Raw genomic sequence first — 15,581 nt, 5'->3', positions numbered from 1 at the left:
AATAAGGGACTGTGTCAACAGAGGGGTGGGGCCAGTCCTCATTCATCCCCTTTCCACAGCTAGAGCTATCAAGTATATCACAGGAGATGCTTCTTGGTGATTTGATTCTAGTGGTTAAAATCAGGGGTTTGGTTTTGTTGATGCTTTATTTTGTTGTTTTCCAACATGACTTCAAAAAAGCCAACAGAAGGAATTTGAGAATGAGCAGTTACAATCCCAAAGGTGATAGATATGGAGGGTCTTGGTTTAGTTATATCCCCTTCAGTGCTTATGGTCAGCATCTTGTATAGATCATAGAAATCAACAAATATCAGAATTATAAAACCAAATTACTACCTGGTGAACTTACGAGACAGAGGTGCACTGAAGAGAACTGTCAGTTCATGTAGGACTACAGACCATTCACAACAAATGCCCTTAGGAAGCAATTTCCAGGCCTAGGCAGGAACTCCCAGAGGAAAGCATGGATGAGGGCAGTGTGCCTCAGGTCTACACATGCATCTTTCTTCCATTCCCCTGAACACAAACACTTACCAAAGGTGTGGGTATGAGAACATACAAAAGAAACAGGACCTGTCCTGCAGGAGGAAGCAAGAGGGCACACAGGCTGTTGCTGACCTTTTGCAAGGCAGTTTCTAATTATATCATCACTCACATGTGTCACTGTTAACATCGTTGAAAAATAACAAACATTCAACATTTTAAGGATCTTGCACAAAGCAATGACAATAGGTTTTATTAACATATCTTACAACGTCACTTATTCCTAGTTTTGTAATTTCTGCTTAATTATAAAGGGTGATTTCGCTTCTACAGTAATGTACTGTATTTAAATGATCATTCATACAAGATCACACCAGTACATGTGTTTGAATAATATACACACATCACTCTAACTTGGACCTGTTATTTTAAAAGTAGGTTTATAAATGGGACTTATAAAAGTTGAGGGAAATGGAAGTTCTAATTTAGCAGCATGCATGTATGTATTCAAGTACAACTTTCAACCAAGTGCTTTTTCAAAATTTACTGGTGACTAATTCACCAATATCAAAATAAACACTATCAAATATCCAAATTTTAAAGTTAAGGCTAATATTTTCACTTCACATCCATATGCACAACCATAAACATTCCATTTAAATATGTAGTGATCAAAGTCGAATACATTATACCATGTATATATAGCATCAGAGTTCCAAACTGTAGAATTATTCAAGTTCATGAATCCTGCAACAGTATTTACTAGAGATGTAATTAGCATTTTGCTCCTCAACCACACTTACAAATGGTCTGATATTCATAATGACGGATGCAAAAAAGGTAACAGGCTGAACTTAAAACACAATATTGTTTCAAAGAGCAGGTGTCGGGGGACAGTGATTCACCTGAACAAATCATTCTAGTCTTACAGAAAATTATCTTAATATTGGAAATGTATATAAAAATAGCAAGCCATTTCCACATCGAAAGCGCTCCAGGTAATCTTCTGACATTCAGAACTCCTCTAAGTGTGGACTCCTCTGCTTCCCTTACTCTAATGCAATGTCATCCCATCCTTTCACGTTAACTTTCATATTCTGTAATGCCAGTCATTCCAAAAGTTTACAACATAGGTCTGATGTTACTTTTATATCTTCTCATTCAATGTTTCTTTATTATTTTTTTTTTTTTCTGTTTTTTTAAGACAGGATTTCTCTGTATAACAGTCCTGGCTGTCCTGGAACTCACTTTGTAGACCAGGCTAGCCATGAACTCACAGAGATCCGCCTGCCTCTGCCTCCCAAGTGCTGGGATTAAAGGTGTGCATCACCACCATTTTACTTTTACAAGTAAAAATGTAATTATATATAACAAGCCATAGTAATCCAAAGTACCAGGAATTGCATGATAGTAATATATGTGTGAAATAACCATCAAATTATTGAATCACCTGTAAAAATTCTTGGAACCAATTGAACGTGCCTTTCTGTCCTCTTCCTTCCTCTTACCGAGTGTACTGTAGCTCAGTCATTCCCATTCTGAACTACAAACCCCTCCCTAACACATAAGCCGATCTTCACAGCAGTTTCTGAAAGCAGAAGCATGACTTATTCACAAGGGTCAGCACCTCTGAGCCTTTCCACTCTTAGGAACCCACACAGAAAGAGCAGTGATTATACTGCATGAGCATAGTACAGACCAGTGCTTCAGTCGGTAGGAAAGTTCCAGAAATTAAAGTTCATCTGTTGGGATGAATGAGCATTTTCAATCTGATCACAGAAATACAAGCTTGGTTGGCAATAAAAGGTGGGCATGCACAGAATCAAAACTCTGCCATGTATACATTCTTAACCCTTTTGATTTTATTGTACAATCTAGTTGTCACTAACAACTTTAAGAATTCATTCAATTGAAGGGGCAAATTGATTTTTGAGTGTGTGTGGTGCTTAAGATGAAACTCCGGTTTTGTGAACGTTAGCTGTCGACCACTGAGCGACCCCTCAGTCCACAAATGTTTATTTTAAGGACCCCCAACCACACATTCGCTCCCCCCCCCCCCCCCCCAGTGCACTGCACTATCCTGACAGCAGCTACCTATTTTACAGCTACTTCAATGATTTACCCGGGGAAAGCGTTTATGAAATTCCTGAGAATGAATTAAGTTTTCAGCAAAGCCTTAAACTTTTAACAGATTCCTCACAATAAGAAAAAATCTTAAAGTTCTACTATTAGACCAATTTTTACTATACAATATTTCACATAAATCATGTTTTACATTTTTTCTAATTACATACAGCAAAAATCTCAAATCAATACAGGGTGACAAAGAAAAAGATGCATTATGTTTAGCAGATGCAAATGAAAACACAGAGAGAGCAGTAAAACTTCAAATAAATCACATCCCTCTATCAGTGAACAGCCGAGAAGGGCATTATAGGGAAAATCATTTCTGAATGATTTCTGTGGACAAGTTGTGCTTTTTTATTAATTGTGCACTTTAAAAAAATGACCACTAAAGAATGATTTAACTTATTTGTTGTCCAGATACTTGAGAAAAATTATTATACCATTAATGTGGTTACCAAGCACCTAATTTTGGAAAGGCTTCATAATGTTTTCTTTTTCATCCCTCAGCAAAGACATCCCCCCCCATTAAAGCTTATTACTGATAAATCAATGTCAATGGAGATGGTAATATACGCGGTGCTGAGGCGTGTGTCACAGCCCGTTGTAGTGTGGACCCCATCTTTTATTGATGTGGTCAAAGGTGTGCGAAACCCACTGCTGCTCGAGCACTCGGTAGCGCTCCTCACAGATGTAGAGAGGTTTGCCTCGCCTGCAACACAAACAAAGGACACGAGCATTAAAGGTCACACACTCCAGCCTGGTCTCCACACGCATTTCTTCTTTAAGACACCTCGGCAAAGACAGCTATGATTTTATTTTATGGTAACTATGATTTTATTTTATGTGGTCTGTATTTTGGATAGGAAAACTATCTCAAAGCCAGAAATAACTATTTAAATTAATGATCGTCAGACTTTGTAATATTTGAACAGTTATAACTGCAAAACCAGGTATGGCACACAGGTTTCAACACTGGTGCTTCAGGACAACACCTGACACACCCAAGCAGGGCTAACCTAAGGTCCCGGTCCTCTTCTCCATGAGCATCCAAATAGACGGAACCCCAGAGGCAGAAGCGGTGGCCTCGGATGATGATAATCACTGATGCATTGATTAAAAGGAAAATTCCGGTTCCGGCACCACAATTCTGAGAATGCTTTAAAAAATAAAAGAAAATGTAACAATGCACTTTAAGTCAAATGGCCTTTATAGAAAAATCAAGAACATCTTAATTAATAGTTAATAATATAAAACTATTTAATTTTAAAAAAAGAGTTCATCTATTTAAACCCATAACCCCAGCCCCAACAGCTTGTTAACACGTTTGGAAGAATCTCGGTGAGCGCTGTGTAGGAAGCAGCTCGAGCTCGCCTAGCTCAGAGGCTAGCACCCTTGGGGCATCAGAGAAGGCTGTTTCCCAGTGCCTTGAAAAGTGGGCTAGAGGAAGGGAACTGCAATTGTACTTAGGAAAGGTTTGATGTCTTAAATACAGACAGCCTGTGTTCTACCTCTGAACGGACTACTGAACTCACAGACGGGAGGAAGATGAAATGTGGTTTCACTGGACCCCATCATCCCCAAGGCTGGCCTTCCCGCCCACCACGTGCTTACCAGCACACATTCACAGTAACTCTGCTGCTTGCAGCACAGGCCTTTCAGGCACACAAACGTGCCACACACCAGGCACACAGCTGGGTCTTTGGGAACCTTGGTGCAGACACTGCAGGTTTTTCTGTGGTAGTACTGAAAAATGGTGTTGTAATTCTCAGGCAACTGTAACAGCTGTGGTAATTTCCATCTGGACTCTTGGATAAGCAAAGCCTAAAACATTCAAAAAATATAGTCGTCAGTCCCATGTATATAGGATTCTAAAATTACACATTCAATTTTAAAAGGATTTTATTTTAGGAAGGAAAATCCGCCTTCAAGAATGTGATTTATTTATTAAAAATCTTTCTTTTCCCATTTTACAAACAATAAAAATGGTCCTTTAACAATTATTATTCTTTATTTCCATACAGATTTCAATTGTAACAGATGTAAGATTTTATAGTAAGTACCCTAAAACATGTTATTTTTAAGAGAAAAAAAGTATTAGTATTTCTGAACATGCATGAAAATCTATCTGTAAACATGCAAAAGTGTTCATTAAAATAGTTAAACATTTTCTGACACCAGGTCTTAACATGTCACACATAAACAATTCTTAAGCTTTTCTTTATCAGAAGTCAAAACTGTAAGTCATTATTCCTATTTTAATGCTTTACGTGAATTCTCCTCCTAGCACAGGCAATGTTCATATACTTTAGGCTGCCAAGGTTATTTGTATCTGTAAGTGCTAGCCTATAACTCTTTGAATAAACTTCCTATTTATGTAGGAAAAAAACTCCCAATGTTAAAGCTTCCTGCAGGGCAAACTTTATTTACGATTTGCAGTTGTAAAAAGGTACTGGTAATATTTTTTCTAGATGTTACTACGTTCAGAGTTCAGTTCCATATGTTTATTAGGTGACTAATTTCTATAAGACACTTATAGAAATTGAGAAGTTCAAAGAAAAAAAAGATCTTAATGTATCATTAAGATTCATTAAAGAGCTGGGCAGTGGTGGTGTAGGCCTTTAATCTCTGTCCTTGGGACGCAGAGGAAGGTGGATCTCAATGAGTTCCAGGACAGCCTGGTCTACATAGAGAAACCCTGTTTCAAAAAAGCAAGCAAAGATACATTAGAGAAACAAATGTGATAACAGAAGCTGAGTTGAGCAGCACTTAGGGATTCAGAGCTCATCACACTTGAGGCCCTGGGTTGAATCTTGTCCATAAACACAGCAATGATGAGACGCAGCACTAGAGACGGAGGAGGTTAGGACTATAGAGAGGGACCAGCAGATTCAACAGAGGGATAGTAGGGCTGCCAGGGACAGAAGTGGCCCCAATGGGCCAATTTAAAGGCATTTTAAAGTCTGCACCACACTTAAACTCTTTTGTGTCAAATCTGAGCAAGGTAGCAGATGAGTGGTTATAATAACAATGGAAACACAAGCAAAACCATAAAGGCCCTTGGCCACCAAGTGGGGCAGTCTTCCTAGATATGCCGACAGCACCTCCATGAACAGAAGCAGGAACGTGCTCCATGACAACGAGAAGATGCTGAGCATTCGCATCTAAGAAAGTCATATGCATGGACTCTTGCACTAGTTACTTTCCGACTTTTACTATCAGAAAAAGAGTCTAGGGTCTCTTCACATCTAAACAATTTCTGGTGTCTTATCACCTTACTTTATCTACAAAGGACAACAGAACTGCCCTGTGGAATAATATTTTCATCGTATCACTCCATTCTCAGTAACAGTAATTCATTTAAAAAAAAAAAGGCTGTATGTACAGAGACCATGGGGAAAGCAGCGCCTCTGCTGCCTCCTTCTCCACTCTCAAGTCACTGCTCAATGTCTTCTTCACAAACCCCTTTGATCAACCCAGCTGGAAGCATAAACCCACACTGAAAAGTTAAAGACATGATCTTTTAGCTTTCAGTTCAAATACTTTTAAACATGAGACAACAGTTTTACAACTAAAAACATAATTTATTAACTTTAATTTTTTTTATCTTCCAACACTACTGTGACAGTTGCTTAAATGATTTTTAATCAAAATCTACTGGCTTAAGCTAAAAGTAACAACTAATACACCTTTGTAACTGACATATTTCTGCTTTTTTACTACTTATGAGTCAACTATTTTTTCAACTTTATCAGAAATGTGAACATTCCCATTAGTCTCTAAGCTGTGAGCACATTGCCACCACAGCAAGTGGTTTACTCTTTCTACATACCTTTCCTTGTTCTGCATGCCTCTCCGTAAACGACCTTATCTCAGAACACCACTGAGTTATGATGTCAAATGCTGCAACTGGCCAGTCCAGACATGAAGCACTGGTGAATGGGTGATCTGTTTGGTAAAAAGTTGGCAGAAGTCCCAGACAGCTGGCAAGAACTGAAAATTCTTCTTCTTCCTTTTAAATAGGAAATAGAAAAATCTCAAGATATTTTAACTGTCATCCTCACCAAGGACTTTGGGACAGTAGGAAACTTTCTCAACTGAAAATAAGTGAAGGAAGCAGAAATAATCAAAGAGGAGATAAGGTTTCTCTTTATATTTTAATCCAAGGATCCTTCAAATATTTTTTCCTTAAAATTTAACTCCTACACATCTTGACATCTGCTTCTTTGATAGAGGTGTCACATATCTGATGAATAGTTTAGAGAAGTTAGCAACTTTATAAAAGCTCTTTAGAAAACAAAAGAGCTATTTGGGGTTTCAAAAGCATATATATTGAGCTGGGTACAGTGGGTACACTGCAATCCAACACTCGGAGGCAGAAAGCAGGAAATTCACAGTTGAAGAAAGAGTTTGAAGGCAGCTTGGACTATAAATAATGAGACTATGCCTCAAAAACCGAGGGCTGGGCTGGAGCTGAGTGGTAGAGTGCTTGCAAGGCTGTGCATATGGTCACAGCAGAAGGAATAGGGCTGTGAGGGGTCTGGTTACCAATGTAGATAAAGAACAACAAAAATCATAGAATTCTTAATACACATAAAACAAAGTTTGTTTTTTGTTTTTGTTTTTTTAATGTGTGTGTGTGTGTATGCGTTGTATATATGGTATGTTTTTTTAATCCATAGAATATTGTATATATGGTGTGTGTTTTTTTAATCCATAGAATGATCTGTCAGATCTGAAGCTCTGTTCACTAATAAAAGAAGAGAAATGAGAATGAATAACTTATACATTCTTTAGGTTTGCTTGTTTTTCTTCCTTTTTTGAAACAAGCACACACTACATCACGTTGGCTAGCCTCGACTCTCCAAACCAGATTGACTTCAAAAGTTTTATTTTCTTTCTGAGACAATGTCTCGAGCACCCCAGGCTCATCTCACATTCCCCAAGTAGTTAAGACCTTAAACTTCTGGTCTTCTTGCCTCTAACTCCTAAGTACTGGGATTAAACGCCATGTCCAGTGCCAGGGACTGAACACAGGCTCTGTGCATGCTAAGCACGAACTCTCCAACTGAGGCACAACACCAGCCTTCTTAAGCTTACTTTTAAAGATGTCTGTTAGTCTTCTAAGCACAAACAGAGATTCTCCAGACCCTCTTTATTTACTGAAGACTGTGTTGGAGGCTAACAAATCCCCTCTCTCTTATATGCTGGGTCAATTCCTATTCCTCCCAAAGCTTATCTTCCCAGAGATGAAACTAATGACACTTCAAAGCACCCGGCTTCACTGGGTAAACAAACTGACCCTTCCATACCTTGCAGATGCTTCAATCCTGCATATATGTTTTTACTAATAACATTAAAAGTAACTTTGCCTCCCTACATGACTAGGTCCACCTGTGCTTGGCACAAAGTGAACTTTTGTAACTGAGCTAATTTTATGTATGAAATATATCATTCCAAACTCCACCACAAAGAAACTAAGCTGAAAAAAATCATACTGATATGCAGGCTGAAACTACAGAGCTTCCATTTTAACTACCCAAAGAAATGACTTTTAAAAATCTGCTTTACTGAAGTATAACTTACATGTCATGAAATACACTCATTCTAGGTGTGGTTTGGTGAATTTCATATGCACCCACCACAGTATAAATCTTGAACAGTTCCATCACTTCTAACAGTCCTTCCTGTCCCTATGCAGTTCATCCTAGCCCGTATTCTTGGCAAGCAAGCAACCACTGATATGCTTTCTACCATCACAGCTTTGGCTTTAAATTTTTTCATATAAAGACAGGGACTCACTATGTAGTCCTGGCTGGCCCAGAACTCGCTATGTAGAGCAAGCTGGTCTTGAACTCACAAAGATCTGCATGCCTATGCTTCCCAAGTACTAGGGTTAAAGGTGTGAGCCATTACATCTAGCTCAGGCTGGCCTAGAATGCATGATCCTCTTGTGTGGTGATATTGTGTTCCCCAAAATATTGTGCACCCTAATAAACTTATCTGGGGTCAGAGAACAGATCAGCCACTAGATACAGAGGCCAGAAAATGGTGGCACACATGCCTTTAATCCTAGCATTCCAGAGGCAGAGATCCATCTGGATCTCTGTGAGTTCAAAGCCACACTGGAAACAGCCAGGCATGGTAACAAGAGCCTTTAATCCCAGGAAGTGATGGCAGGAAGCAGAAAGGTATATAAGGCATGAGGACCAAGAACTAGAGCCTGGTTAAGCTTTTAGGCTTTTGAGCAGCAGTTCAGCTGAGACTCATTTGGATGAGAACTCAGGGGCTTCCAGTCTGAGGAAACAGGATCAGCTGAGGAACTGGCGAAGTGAGGTGGCTGTGGCTTGTTCTGCTTCTCTGATCTTCCAGCATTCACCCCAATACCTGGCTTCAGGTTTGATTTTATGAATAAGAACTGTTAAAATTCGTGTTACACTCTTGCCTTTACCTTTTGGCATATCCTACCAGTACATGTCATGACAACCAGCTATTCCTTTTCATTGCTCAGTCCACTATATAGACATACTAGCCGGGCGGTGGTGGCGCACGCCTTTAATCCCAGCACTCGGGAGGCAGAGGCAGGCGGATCTCTGTGAGTTCGAGGCCAGCCTGGGCTACCAAGTGAGTTCCAGGAAAGGCGCAAAGCTACACAGAGAAACCCTGTCTCGAAAAACCAAAAAAAAAAAAAAACAAACAAACAAACGAAAAACCAAAAAAAACCAAACAGACATACTAAATTTCATTCGTGTATTACTAGATGACTGAACTATTTTTTCACTATCATGGATCAGGTTGTCTTAAGTATGCTTTTAAGTCTTCATGCAACTAACTATATGCCTTTATTTATTTTGGTGGACATCTAGGAACAGAACAGGTGAGCTGTAAAGCAAGCATATGCCTAATTCTTAAGAGAAACTAAGACATCTTTTCCAAACTGGATGTACCATTCTACATCCCTACCAGCAGTGAATGGCAACCTGGCTAACCCCAATCCTCGGCAGTACTTGACTATCACTTGGGGTGTTAACTTGGTGCCATCACTTGCCTTACTCAGCTTGTGCTTCTTGAAGGAGTAATGCACTGAACACTTTCCTTCGACTTCTTGGTCATTCATAGATAATCTTTTCACAAAATGTTTAATATTTTTGCTCAATTTTCTATTGATTTTTTAACTTTATTACTGAGTTTCAAGATTTTTGATGTATGCTGGATACAAGTGCTTTGTCATATAGAGTTTTAAAACTCTGAGATATAGCCTGTAACTCCAACAATGGCCATGGCATGCTCGGAAGGGCAGCAGCAGCACCACTGGCACTCTAACTCTATGACAGCTTACATCCCCTGTTGTAATGAGATTACTTCCTAATTTCATTTGTATTTATGCTCATTTATCTCTGTCTTGAGACTGGGTCTTTCTAGGTAGCCCTGACTGGCCTGAAACTCTTTATGTAGAACAGACTGAGCAAGAATTCAGAGATTTACCTGCCCCCTGCCTCCCGAGAGCTAAGAATAAAGGCATGCAATGCACTGCCACACCTGGCTTAAGTTCATTTTTAGATTAATTATTCCTAAAGCATAGAAATAAAATGAATTTCAGTACACTTTTCTTATATCCTGAAACTTTGTTAAACTTATTCATAGCTCTAGTAATTTTTAAAAATTACTTCTTGGGCTGGAGATATGGCTCAGCAGTGAAGAGCACTGGCTTCCATTTCTTACTCTTTCATACACCTAATTCAGCCTGTTTCTTTCTCTCTTGGTCTACCTATGCATCTGGTGCTCTAGAATAGGTAGCTAACACAAGTGCCACACCAGTTCCGGAGCTTCTGCCTCAGGCACCTTCCAAGTTATGAGAGGATGCCCCGCTCATAAAACCAGATGTAAGCAGAAGCACTGAGCATCGAGCACAGAAACGGGCCGGCTCCTAGCCTGGAAGTGTGCAGGGAGAACTGCTAAGGGAGATGCTAACTTTCCTTGGGCAATCTTCATGCTTAGAAATGATGCTGTTTATAAAATGAAGCTTTCTGTAAAGTTGAGATTATTTTTTTAAAGTCAAAAATCTAAAAAAAAAAAAAAGAAGAAGGAAAGAAAGAAGGAAATAAAGGAAATGCCTCATGGTTGAATGTTTTAAATACGATCAACATCTTATAACTCTAAGGAGATGATATGATACTGGTAACAAATACATAGTTCCCCTTGGAGCACTTGATAAAAACCGAACTATCATATTCAACTTCTTAGGACAGAAGGAACAAAACAGTTATCTATGTCTGATGTAATTCAGGCTTCAAGGGCCACAAATAGAGTGACTTGTAATTTCCTCATCCCACTCTTGAGCTGGCAGCCCGGCTCAGGGCAGGACCGAGTCAGTGCCCACGCTCCGGGTTTACTCACCTTCCAGTTTCCTGCCCTCTTTCTCCCTTGCCTGTTCTTTTGACCCACAGCTCTGTGAACTAGGTTAAACCAGCAGTAACCCCGGCATCCAATTTTTAACACAATTGGCTATAAAGCATTTATAAAGCAAACATTTCATTGCCATAAAAACGTAAATCTTGCCACAGCGTCTAACAGCCTCTCTTCTGAACAATGTAACCTTTAAAAGAGTATTAAAAATATCAGCAGAGTGGACACTATTCTTATCCAAGTATTAAGCCTAAATTTATACTAAATTGATCTAAAACTGCTCAACCATCCAAAATTAGTAATGTTTTCAGAAAAAAAAATAAGTGGTTGCTAATAAACACAAAACAGCAATATTAGGGACATCTAGTCTTTGAGCTATACTGACATGCTCATAGCACAGTTCTGTACATTAAGAGACATCAGTATTCCACTATGCATCAGTGTGATTCAGAAGTTAGCCTACTGTAACAGGGCCCCCTACCCTCTACCCCAAATTATACCTGGCAACTTGGTAGATCTTCCCCGAAGAGGTGGTGCTGAAGAAGGCTGCTGATCCTAAGGAAAGGTAAACAGAAGGCCTGGACATATTTTTCCATGGACTCAGGAGACCAAGCCATAGGACTAACCTAAAGTTAAAAGAGGAAAATGCAAGAATTCATTCTGCAATAGATGCAGCTTTTCAAAGTTCCTTCTTAGTGGCAACAAAATCTAACCTAACACAGACATACCATTGAGCACTCCTGGGTTCCTTCTTCACAATATAACTTCCCTTTAGACAGTTCACTGATAACAAAGCTCAGCAGCACTTCATAAGACTTTTCTGCATCACATGTATTCTGGGAAACAAATTAAAATATCAACTTTACATTGGGCACTAAAACAAAAGTTCAGTGGAAATAATCCCCTTTAATGTAGTAAAATTACAATTGTATTTTTTTTCTCAAATGTGTGAATTTCATTTCTCCTAAATCCATGTTAACTACTGTATTCACAAATTTGAGTAAGTGGATAAAATATCCCAATTATGTCTTTAAAAGACAGAATGTAGTGTGTGTGTGTGTGTGTGTGTGTGTGTGTGTGTGTGTATATATATATATATATATATATCCCAAAACACTTCCACTCCTGAGAGTTCCTCCTGAAGAGGAGTTCCCTAAACTATGCAACACTGACTTAGAGAGATCCTCCACAAGCAACAAACAACAAATTTGAACTATATAAAAAATGTCTGCAATCTGAAGAGTCAAATAAACGTATATATAAACAGCCTCCTGACAGTGGTACAAATCTTTTCATATGTAATAAAAAAAAGGGCCACAATGTCTACAAATTCCCTAAAGAGGTTTTTTTAAAAGTTTAGTGTAAAAATCTAACTGTGATATAATATTTATCCTACAATATGTAAATAACTGCATTAAATAATGACATATAAATGAAGATTAATAACCATTTACATTTTTATAAGAAAGGGAAAAGTTATAAATTAAACTTTTCAATAGCCAGGCATAGTGCTGTACACCTTTAATCTCAGCACTCAGGAGGCAGAGACAGGCAGATCTCTGTGAGTTCAAGGCCAGCCTGGTCTACAGAATGAGTTCCAGGACAGCCAAGGCTGTTACCCAGAGAAATCCTGTCTCGAAAAACAAACAAAAAAATTTCAATAATTTTATATCAAAGAAATATATCTCTTACTATATATTAAATAGTATAAATATATAAATTAATATAATGTATAAATCAGAAGAAGTATTTTTCTATGATGTCATTTTCCTTATTAACTATACTTTTAAAATATAAAGAATAACTGAATAAACACCAAGAAATATAAGTTTGTTCTGAACTGTTATTTTTTATTAATTAAATTTTAAATTAATGAATTTGCATCCATGCATGCATGCAATACACACTGTCCACTCTCATCTCCCACCTCCCTACATTCAAACTTTCCCTCCAGGGATCAAATTCAGGGGTCAGAGCATGCTAGCAAGCACTCTACCACTGAGCCACACTTCCAGTGCCATCCCAAATATTGATGGCATTCACAGCCTGGAGAACAGAATCTGTTATTGGTGATACTTGGTTCTTTTACCCTCACTGTTTCATCCATGTTATTGTATTCTTTTCACCTAGACTGTGAATTCCAAAATGTCCATAACTACACTTTCTATTTTCCACAAATTCTTCTTCATAAAGAAACTTCCAGCAATAGGTGCTGGCTGATGAGTGGAATTTTTCTTGATAATTTTGGAGCACTGGACCTTAGAACTTGTCTGAACATGTTTTTTTTTTTTAATAACCAAATTTTTATTTAAAGGTTTCTTTTATGCTTTCTATATACCTAGTCATGTATATTATGCCCTAATTATAAACTACAAAACACACCTGATTTTACAACTGCTAAAACAGTGTGGCTTGACTCATTCTTGCCCAATTAACAGAATGATTAATTATTTCCCAAATATGATCACTATATATTACACATAATTTACACAAATAAATACCTTACCAAATATCAAAACAGTAAAATATTATATTATTAAAATCTGATTTAATCAAATTACCTCTTAAATATTTAGGCAGAGCTCACTTAATCCAAAAGTTTTATCTCTCTCTCTCTTTCTCTCTCTGTGAGAGAGAGCATGGATCTGCTATTTGTTAATAAAGAGATTTCTAGTATATAAGCCAGCTTGAAAGCTTCCTAAGTTTAATATACCCTTTCAAATTAAGTATTTCTAGAATATTACAAAAGAAAAGTTTTAAAGAATAACTTTATATTCAGATCACTGAAGTAAGTTACTTACTGAGTGACAGTAAGTTTTAAAACATTATCAAATACATTAAAGTATTTCTCACTGAGAAAGCTCTACATCACACTAGAAAGTTTACATGATGTAATGCTTGATGGTTTGCACTGACAATTCTTACTGGAGCAGCATTGGAAATTTGAGAATTTTACACTGTATTTAATTTACATAATTTTCACTCTCCCTCTTCCTCATCTAACTTTTTCCATGTACCCCTACTCATTCTCAAATTCACAACCTCTTCTTTAATTAGTGTGTGTGTGTGTGTGTGTGTGTGTGTGTGCGCGCGCGCGCATGCAGTTTCTGGGTTCACTTAGTATTGTGCATATGTACATGTATTTAGGGCTAACCACTTGAGATTAGATAACCTATGGAGGGTATTTTCAACAAACAACAAAAATTATTCAAAGGTCTACATTAAGAAATTCTGCTATAAAGATTCTCTCTCGGCCGGGCGGTGGTGGCGCATGCCTTTAATCCCAGCACTCGGGAGGCAGAGCCAGGCGGATCTCTGTGAGTTCGAGGCCAGCCTGGGCTACCAAGTGAGTTCCAGGAAAGGCGCAAAGCTACACAGAGAAACCCTGTCTCAAAAAACCAAAAAAAACAAAAAAAAAAACAAAAAAAAAAAAAAAAAAAAAAACCAAGATTCTCTCTCTTGTTTGTTTTGAGAGTACTCCAAGCTGGCCCAGGCTCCTTATATGAACCAGGCTGGCCCATACTGGCTTGAACTTGTAATCCTGCTGCCTCCAATTTCCCCTTGCTAGGAATACTGGCAGGTGCCTTTAATAAATCATACAGTCCAGCATGTTAAGAAAGCTGAGGCTCAGACAGTTTTCAATTCTTTGTCCTCAAAGGCAGTCTGACATACTACTTCAGTTTGATGGTCAACTGACCAATATCCCAAATTAAAGCACAATGCACTTTATGGTATACGATGTCAAATTTTAGTGCACATAAGTGATTTGGGAGTGAACTAATAGAAAAGTGAAGGTCACATTCAATATATTTCATGCACTTATAAGTGGATGTAGCTCTTTTGAAACGAGATAGAATTTAAACTGGCACAATTTTAAAATAACTTCTCTAGGTTTAAGGCTTACTACAAAATCAAGATAAAACTGTTAAATTTAAGTTGATAGAGGCCAAGACACAGAAAGCCCAACAGTACAGTGTCCTGGCTAGATTTTTGTCAGCTTGACACAAGATAAAGTCATCTGAGAGGAAGGAACCTCAACTGAGGAAATGCCTCCATAAGATCAGGCTGCAGGCAGGCAAGCCTGTAATGCATGTTCTTGATTAGTGATTGATAGGGAGGGTCCAGTCAATTGTGGGTGGAGACAGCCCTGTCCTGGTCCTGGGTTCTAAGAAAAATAAAACATAACAAAGCAGGCTTAGCAACGCCATGAGGAGCAAGCCAGCGCGCAGCACCCTCCACGGCCTCCCCACCAGCTCCTGCCTCCTGTTCCCATTGGCTCCCTTCAGTGGACTGTGACTCAGGACACATACACCAAATCAACACTTCTTCTCCAAGTTGCTTTTGGTCATTACATTTTATCATAGCAATAGTAACCCTTTAAGACATACAATCAAACATTTTCTTTCTTTTTTTCTTTCTTTTTTGCCCCATAGGTGTTCCATTTCTACATAAAACAATTTTTAATTGATTTTTGTCTCTCAAACAATCACTCTTGGACTAGGCTGTAGCTAGCTGAGTGGTAGAGTATTCAGGAGGCCTGAAACCCCCAGCACCACAAAAGCAAAACA

At 38.4% G+C, this 15,581-nt stretch overlaps 1 protein-coding gene across 6 annotated transcripts in view; it reads right to left on the bottom strand.

Annotated features, from left to right (window-relative positions):
- Positions 1 to 699: 699 nt before the first annotated feature.
- The window catches only part of Ubr3 (ubiquitin protein ligase E3 component n-recognin 3), a 141,206-nt gene continuing 126,324 nt past the window's right edge, over positions 700 to 15,581 (bottom strand). For all 6 annotated transcript variants that reach the window (XM_076569615.1, XM_015988732.3, XM_076569616.1 and 3 more), the window contains 6 exons: positions 11,742 to 11,849; positions 11,514 to 11,639; positions 6,440 to 6,619; positions 4,222 to 4,431; positions 3,627 to 3,766; positions 700 to 3,319 (listed from right to left, as the gene is read on the bottom strand). In XM_076569615.1, the coding sequence (XP_076425730.1) occupies positions 3,202 to 3,319; positions 3,627 to 3,766; positions 4,222 to 4,431; positions 6,440 to 6,619; positions 11,514 to 11,639; positions 11,742 to 11,849 (882 nt within the window). In that variant the 3' untranslated portion in view covers positions 700 to 3,201. The remainder of the gene's footprint in view (positions 3,320 to 3,626; positions 3,767 to 4,221; positions 4,432 to 6,439; positions 6,620 to 11,513; positions 11,640 to 11,741; positions 11,850 to 15,581) is intronic.

The sequence above is a fragment of the Peromyscus maniculatus genome, chromosome 4 (assembly GCF_049852395.1).
Source record: "Peromyscus maniculatus bairdii isolate BWxNUB_F1_BW_parent chromosome 4, HU_Pman_BW_mat_3.1, whole genome shotgun sequence".
NCBI classification, from domain to species: domain Eukaryota; kingdom Metazoa; phylum Chordata; class Mammalia; order Rodentia; family Cricetidae; genus Peromyscus; species Peromyscus maniculatus.
This window is presented reverse-complemented; position numbering and strand designations above follow the sequence as displayed.